At 40.2% G+C, this 8635-nt stretch overlaps 1 protein-coding gene across 1 annotated transcript; it reads left to right on the top strand.

Annotated features, from left to right (window-relative positions):
- Positions 1 to 5420: 5420 nt before the first annotated feature.
- LOC147638912 (protein DESIGUAL 2-like) lies at positions 5421 to 7728 on the top strand. Its single transcript, XM_086782403.1, has 3 exons — positions 5421 to 5620; positions 5796 to 6007; positions 7303 to 7728. Exons 1-3 carry the CDS (start codon positions 5525 to 5527, stop codon positions 7586 to 7588), a joined length of 594 nt encoding a protein of 197 aa, XP_086638529.1. The 5' UTR covers positions 5421 to 5524; the 3' UTR covers positions 7589 to 7728.
- The last annotated feature ends 907 nt before the right edge of the window (positions 7729 to 8635 follow it).

Below are 8635 nucleotides of genomic sequence, written 5' to 3'. Positions count from 1 at the left end.
CCTGGCATCCAAAACATCGATTTTCAGTTCTGAGCTCATCCCTCTGATTTCTTGAAAGAGGTGGGGCTCCTGAGAAAGTATTCTGGGGAAAGGGTCTTCCTTCACTTCGGAATCTTCGGGCCTTGCTGCCAATTCGGCGGTGGAAAGTTTGACGTACTTCCCTGGGCTTGGAATCTTTTAAAGTTAGAGGGTGCAGGCTTTGGCGCTACAAAGGCTTTGGCAAAATCCTTTGCCATTCTTACTGCTTCAACCATGGACACTGGCTTGGCATTTTTGACCACTGTGTCCAAGGGTTTGTTTATTCCCCGAATGAACCTGGCCATGAGTTGCTCTTCATCTAGAGATGGTGAATATTTTAGTAGAAGAGCAAAGGCCTGGTGATATTCCTCGATGGTTTTGCTCTCCTGCTTTAGCTCTAAAAATTCGTTCATTTTGGTTTCCAAAAATCCAAGAGGACAAAATCTCTTTCTTAGATAGGTTTTTAGATCATTCCAGGACTGAATATTTCTTTCCAGATGGTTGGTGTCACAGTGGTTCCTCCATGCTACCCTGGCTGTTTCTACTATTTTCAGTAGGGCAAGAGTCATTTTGTTCCGCTCATTGTAGCCTGTGACGTCAAAATACTCTTCCATAGCTTCCACCCATTTCTCCACAGCCTCGCCCAGGTTCTCCCCTTCTCCTTTGAAGGGTCCTAATGAAGAGCCTTGCGAACATCAGGATCAAGCTCGTCATCATCAGAAATAGGGTCTGGCTGACAGCCACGGTTTCCTCGTCTCATGATTCTGACAAAAATTTATATATTATTAAATTTGTATTTTGATATTTTCCACGAGATCCTAAGACTTAAGAGGCGGTGGATATAGACTTCCATCTGTCCATAGGTCAATATGCTTTTTTCCTTCGTTTTGCGAAGATGTTGAGCTTCATTCACACATGAAAGGGGTCTTTGGTAGACACTCCGTGTAGTTGCATACTCTTGGTTGAGCTTGATATTCAAATGAAACTTACGATTAGATGTATCACTCATTACTAACAGAGCTAAAAATATTAGCAGAGCTATTAGAAGATGAGAGACACAGAAGAATGAGAATGAGATGTAGCTTGTGAAATTCTTAGAGAAGCAGAGGAGTGAAATTTTTTGGAGAATGGATGAGAGCGCGTTCGGAGGGAATGGTCATTCAAAAGTAAGAGAAATAAGTATTTGTCGCGAAGTCACTAAAAGAGGACAAATTTCGAGACAAGCCATTAAAGAGTAGCATAAAAACGATATATTTTTTTAGATTTTAAAATATGTACTTAAATACGCTTTAAATATCCAAAACGACCAAATTTGGAGCCGTTTTGACCGTTAACGTTCTACTAATTAGCAAGTTAGCGAATTCCTTACACAGCCCATTTTGAGACGTTTTTGGCCCTAATGTCCTTTTCGAGTTTTTAGAATAGTATGTCTGCCAGAGCGCGTCTATAGATGCATCTGAGAGCGCGTCTAAAAGTGTGTCTAAGAGCGCGTCTATAGACGCGTCTACTTTTTGTTGAAAACAAATAGCCGCGTCTATAGATGCGCTGTTATACGCGAAGATAGACGCTGTGTTTTTTCCATCTTTTTTTTCCTCTCCTCTCTTTTTCTGTCTTTGTTTCTCCTCTCTTTTCCTCTCCTTTCTCCTCTCTTTTATCCCCACTTTTTCTCCTCAACACCATATTGGGAAATATGGGAATTTCTCACAAGTTTGGGACACGTGGTCAAAAGTTTGGATTAACCATAACTTGAACACCACTAATCCAAAATGAGCGCTTTATAGCTCTTTAGATTCTATTTTTCAAGCGCTTTCCAACGATAGGTCATATGATAGGGTTTTGAGAAACTTACAAACATTTTATCCATGTCTCCTTTTTTAAGTATTCAAAAATGGAAATTGAAAAATTTTCAAACTCACTAATATGGTGTTTCTCTCTTTTCCTCTCCTTTATCCTCTCTTTTATCTCCACTCTCTCTCTCTTTTTCTCCTCTCTTTTCCTCTCCTTTCATGGAAATAAGTGATTGCATGAATGAAGAAAGGGATTGCATGAATGATGGAAAGGGATTGCATGATTGAAGAAGGGGATTGCATGAATGATGGAAAGGAAAAGCATGATTGAAAAAATGGATTGCACTCTATATTTTCCTCTCTTTTTTCTTCTCTCTTTTATCCTCTCTTTCCTTCTCTTTTCGTCTCTCTTATCTCCTCTCTTTTTCTCTTTTTTTCTCCTCTCTTTTCCTCTATTCTCCTCTCTTTTTCTCTCTTTTATCCCCTCTTTTTCTCCTCTCTTTTCCTCTCCTTTCTCCTCTCTTTTATCCCCGCTATGCATGCCTTTTCTACTCTCTTTCCTTCTCTCTTTTTCTCTCTTTTTCTCTTCTCAATTCGTCTTCTCAGTTCATTCAGTAATCTTCTTTTTTTCTTTTTTCCAGTTTATCATGTGGCCAGGAAGCTCTTCAAGCTCACCTGATCTTCGGGAGACCATCTTTCAGGACTTATATGGGACACCCTCCCAGTCCTCGGGAGTTATACGGCTACATGACGGGTACTCTAAACACCCCCCAGGAGTCAGCACTACAGACTCCAAACCACCTCAACCCCACACATTTTGAGATTACCCCAGTGGAGTCAACACAGCCCAGCCGGCTACATAGCTGAGCCCCTTCCCCCATGCCATCCTATGCCCCTTCCCCCATGCCGTCAGGAGGTCCTTCTACCTCCGAGAGCTGTCAGCGTACTCCCGTGCAGTCGAGACTTGGTTCTCCAGCTACAGGTGGCCAGCGTACTAGCTCGACACGACACAGTAGCAGGCATAGTAGCAGGGAGAGCGATGGGGGATGCATGGCACAATGCTTTGGGAGGGGTGGTGGTGGGGACTAGAATGATTCAGATGATTTAGACATGCCTCCGGGTGATGGTACGATCTGCTATGATATCACTCAGATAGGAGGTATCTTGATGGATGCACAGGGGAAGGACATCATGGCCTTCATGCGCTCTGTAATTGCTAACAATTAAAGAGATTACTTTATTCACTATAAAGATCAACCAAAGAGGTTGGCTGATGAGACCCTCACTGCTATTCGCTCTAGTTATCCTAACCCCCCCAATGTTCAGTTCACAGATAAATGGACCAAGTCAAAGATTGTTTCGATACTTAGCAATAAAAGATCTTCGCTTAAGAGGCATGCACTAGCGGAGCTTGCCAGGCTCCAGGGAGGTCAACCACCAAGGGGCCCACCCCACACCGCTCACAAGCATAAGTGGAAGAAAGCAATGAAGTCAGCGAAAGAGGAACCCAGTCTAAAGCACGTGGAGGGTATTCGCATGTCACCTTTTGAGGCACTCTATGGGTACAAAGTGAATATGCCAATGATGGTTGAAAAGCAAGAAGGGGTGAATCCTAATGCAAAAGAGGAGAGAGAAATGTTAGATGCACTCTTGCAACAATGCAAAGCTAATATGAAGCACGCTCAAGAAAGGATGAAACATTATGCTAGCTTTCAAGGTGAAGGTGTCCTTCTCTCGTGAAGTTATCCATTCAAATTTCAATAAGCTATTTTCATACACAGCTATCTTTTTATTCATGGATAGGATTGCAAAGCTAAAGTTCCAGAGGTGATTCTCAACTAGCTTCGCTGGGAAGTGTGAAATGGTGGCGTATAGGTTTTGTGGTGGGAAAGGATTCATACATGTTACCTTTGCCTCTCATGATCATCAACAACAGTGGTAGAAGAAGAAAGAGACAAGAGAAAGGGGCTTGAAGTCGACAGCAAAGCCTACTCGCAAGGGTGCTCCTCACGATCCTCGTTGTTGAGGTCCATGAGTCCTCACAATGCCTTCTCCACCATCCTTGCCATTGATGATGGGTCCTTACACGCCAAACTTGATGGAAGAAGAAGCAGCAAGAATGTAGTAGCACACTCATGCAACCGCACATGGATCTCTAACAAGGCAAGAGGCGCATTCCATTCTTACTCACAAGCTCCTCACACACACAGGCTATGGAGAGCTCACTCTACACACTCAATAGAGCAAAATACTGTAATTGTAAGGCTCAATGGAAAAAGTTAAGGTGCCAATGTTAACGGAAGATTAACCACATCAATTGTCATAAAAATATTATATAGCTTCAACTGTGTAGGCATAACATAACATGACAATTGAAAGAAACATCGTGTTTATTGCATTTTACTTATTTGTACACAAAGGTAAGAATTAAAGATCAACAATTTACAATGGTAGATGTTTCTATCGGCTAGGATTCTTCTTCTTGATTCATATTAGGCATCTTTGAGGTATAGAAGTGGGTAGCTTCTTCCCAGAATCAATAGTAAGCAAGCTTATGGTTGAAGAGGTTTCTTCTATGATTGGTATCACCCTCATTTCAGCTCTCATTGGTTGGCATGGTTTCATCCACTCTCTTCCTCTCTTTGCTAGCATGTTGGGATCCACTCTCATCCCTCTCTCACCCTGTCTCATAAAGGACCACAAAATTCCTCTTTGCTAGCATGTTGGGATCCACTCTCATCCCTCCACACACCGTCTCATGAAAGGACCACAAAACCATTCACTATGCCTACACATATGCATATTTAGTCGTCAATCATGAATCCCCAGCATTAGCTTTCTTTATCATCTATCTTTCTATCCCACCACAGATATGAACTAATTAGTGTTGTATGAGTTCTATTCAATACTATTACTACAGGGTACTATGTACTACTGCCTTATAGTTATGTAGTACTAAATATGAGTGTTTTTTTTGCGAGCTTTATAAAAAAGACAAACTATTCATAAAGTTCTTTAAAATTCCTTTCTTTAGTGAGGCAAAGCTAAATACTGCTAACTTTAATAATGAATATAAGTTTTTCAACTTTAAAAAAGCAATCAAAATAAACATATCACATGACACTAACAATAAAATCAACTAACATCTAGCAACCATTACAATCTTTTAAATTTTGATAAGATTCTTTTAGTTTTTTTTTAATTTTAATTTGTCTTGTACGTATCATTCTCAAGTTTGTGTGAGGAGAACCCACTTGAGCACATGAACCTATCAATACTTGAGAGATTCATACATGGAATATATATATATATGTGCATATATATATATATATATATATATATATAAAGTTGACAAGACGTTTAGGGCTTTGGAGGCGCCGCCCAGGCAATTAGCATGAGGACGAGGGAGAACCACATTATATTAAGGTTAATATATATATATATATATAAAGTTGACAAGACCTTTAGGGCTTTGGATGCGCCGCCCGGTTGACCAGGCAATTAGCATGAGGACGAGGGAGAACCACATTATATTAGGGTTAAGGAGAAATAATTAGACTGAGACCTTTAGGGCTCAGTCTAATTTTATATATATATATATATATATGATTGACAAGACCTTTAGGGCTTTGGATGCGCCGAGGCAATTAGCATGAGGATGAGGGAGAACCACATTATATTAAGGTTAAGGAGGGAGAAATAATTATACTGAGACTATCATGGGGGCGACTCAGGTTATCGTTAGTATTGTGGTGGCAATCCTGGGCATTATAGCGTTCGTACTAGGGCTAGCCGCTACCCCGCATATAATCAAGGTAATTCCTATCTGGTTTGGTGTAACCCATGCATGAAGATTCATCATCATGATTACTAATTATGAGATTAACGATATTGTAGTAGATTAGTGTGGACAGTTAACAATATAAGAGGGATGTGATTATTATTGAGTCGTTATAATTCGATGTGCAATTATATATTCCATGCATGCAGGCGAGCGACATAGAAGTGACGGATGATCTGAAGACATGCAAGGAGAAGACCAGCCCGGCTATGCCCATGGCCGTCGTGGCCGGCCTCCTCGTTTTGGTCGCCCAGATCCTGGGCAACAGCTTGGGCGGCTGCATCTGCTGCTGCTCACGAGCTGGCTCCTCCTCATCCGGTTATGGTAGAGCTTGTGCAATCGTATGTCTCGTCTTCTCATGGTAAAACTATTACTTCCTTCAAACCTTCTACTTATGAGCTTCTCCTCTTTCGAGGGGACGCTCTTGGACTTGGAAGAAGAAGAAGAGAGCAAGGAGTGCTTCTTCCGACTTGAATCTCGATTGAGAGGCGTACTATCGATAGAAATTAAGCACACAGAGAGATGGTAGGGATAGCTTCTTATGTAGAGAGCCGACACGAAACCCTGCAGAGATGCAGAATGGAAGTCCATGTAACGGCTCTTGTGTTTGTGCTCTTCTCATAGCTTGCAACAAGTTCAAAATCAAATCATTATTCTGTCAATATTCCTTGACTCTTGGATATTAAGAGATAAGTTCAGAATCAGATCATCGATCATGCAAGTTCAACATATAAGACTGCTCTGTCAAGGGAAGGCACATTCCTTGACTCTTGGAAACTTTTGAAGAGAATTGTGGCACCTCTTCAGGTTTATATTATTATATTTATTAAGATATACACACGCATATATATTAGTGTGGATGCAAGATCCGTTCACAAATACAAAGTTGAAGCACAAAGATCTCATGTGCTTGATGCTCAAATCTCACGCATTCAAGTTGTAGTATCAAGGAAGAGAGAAAAGGAAGTATATAGTGAGATGGATATCTTCAATGATGCTCAAGCGAGAGAGAGAGAGAGAGAGAGAGAGAAGAGAGAGAGAGAGAGAGAGAGAGACGTTATCTATCGTAGATGTACAAAGTAGATGTACAAATTAGAACACAATTACCTTATTTATTGGCAATGCCATGTCTTCAAACAAGATGTAGAGTGGTTTTCTCTCTAGCTTTCCTCTTGAAATTACAAAACTGAGATTACCTGCACATCTCTTGTCTCTTTTCTCTTACTAATTTTTTAAACAAAAAACCATGCTTCAAAGTGGGGCGTGTGTTTACTTGCACCCACCCCATCTTAGGGCATAGGGAATATCACCCTCCTACTACTCCTCCTATTACTACAAGCACACACACGCGCACACATGTGCACATGCACATGCACACGTACACGTACACATACACATGGATGTATACACACATGCACATGCATGTGCACATACATGCACACCCACATATGAGTACCATAAGGGGCTACCACTCTTTTAAATTCTTATAATTTCTATAGAGGTAATGGATGTGCCTTTGACACACTCTCACAAAGTGTTGAAGTGCTCTACTCTATAATTGGTGACAACGCCAAATAGTAAACCGAGGTATTCACATTGTTTGACCAATCTAGACTAGTTTTGTTGGAGTTAACACATTTTATGTTTTATTAACAGGATCTCCACAATCATAAGTTTTATATTGTTTTTAGTCGCTGCTGCTCAAAATGCGGGAGGTGATAAGGATAGCACTGAAAGTACCACAGATGATTACCTTGTCCTCTGTCCTGTTGGTTCATCCAAGGTCTTGATTGCAGCGGCATGCCTATCCCTTCTATCAACTATTTTGGTTGTGGCATTTTATCTATTTGCAACACTTGCCACTAATAGATCTAGCAATAGATTTAAAGGTCAAAATAATGGCATGGAAGTTCCACGTGCTCAAGCTTGGGCTACCACATGAGCATTTGAACAAGTAATTTAGCATGTACAAACATGGAGATCTTACTATAATGTTATGTTAGTTTTATTTGTTTTTGTGGGACTCGATGGCATAGGCTTACTAATGGATTTGTGCAACAAGATATTGAATGCTTGTCTTTATGGAGCATGAAGGGAGCAATACTCTTTCTAAAATTTAGCCATGATTCATTGAGGATTATTTCATTTACATCCTTTTCTAACATGAACTAAAATATTCCTAGAGGACTTTTAGGTTTTCTAAAGGGATCAATAATGTATACTTGAAACCTCATATTCTAAAGTCTCTTAGAAAACCTAAGAGCCCTAGAGGACTCTTAGGTTTTCTAAAGTGATCAGTAATGTATGTGAGTTGTTTTGAAACCTCATATTCAAAAGTCTCCATTATAATTCTCTCTTGGAAGCAAAATGTACTAAAAGTTTCCATCAATTAGGTTCTCCTCTCTTACCAGAAGTTCATAGCTAATATTTGATGAAAATTTTATGTTGTTTTTTTAAGCATGTTGCCAAAATGTCTATAATATTCAAGCCACACCTCAAATTTTAAAAAGCGTATCTAATTGCAAACTGGACTTCATAACATCAAATACATTCTTCTTGCAAATTCTAAATAGCAAAGCATCTTTAAAATTTGATAAAAATTTGAACAAGATTTTCGGTGGTTTTGAAGCTTCTCTCTCTCTCTCTCTCTCTCTCTCTCTCTCTCTCTCTCGTAACCTTGCTTCTTCCACCACATGTCATCATTAAAGTGAGATTCTAAACCCTATGATCATAGTCATAATATGTCACGCATGGTAGATACTATTAGATTTTGCTTAATGCCCCACCCCTAATAGGTATCACTAGTAGTGCACGATGCTAAAAGTTTGTAAGGCCCTCGTTATGAGGAGAAGCCATGTGTGAGCACCAGGGATCCTGCTTGGATGCTAGATGAGATCTATGTGTGTATCTTGATGCTTTGTAGATGACCTATTACTACTACAAGATCTTTCACTTTTGATGGACATTTTGGAAGGTACTCGTGCATCAA

Source organism: Cibotium barometz, chromosome 4 (assembly GCF_041138505.1).
Source record: "Cibotium barometz isolate CiBa-2024 chromosome 4, ASM4113850v1, whole genome shotgun sequence".
NCBI lineage: Eukaryota > Viridiplantae > Streptophyta > Polypodiopsida > Cyatheales > Cibotiaceae > Cibotium > Cibotium barometz.
The sequence above is the reverse complement of the archived record's forward strand: the minus strand, read 5'-3'. Positions and strand labels throughout refer to the sequence as shown.

Excerpts from the sequence above, each read along its gene's own strand:
- LOC147638912 (XM_086782403.1), top strand. The coding sequence starts at position 5,525 with ATGGGGGCGACTCAGGTTATCGTTAGTATTGTGGTGGCAATCCTGGGC. Across the intron at positions 5,621-5,795 it reads CTACCCCGCATATAATCAAG|GCGAGCGACATAGAAGTGAC; the intron begins GTAATTCCTATC and ends CCATGCATGCAG. Across the intron at positions 6,008-7,302 it reads GTATGTCTCGTCTTCTCATG|GATCTCCACAATCATAAGTT; the intron begins GTAAAACTATTA and ends TTTTATTAACAG.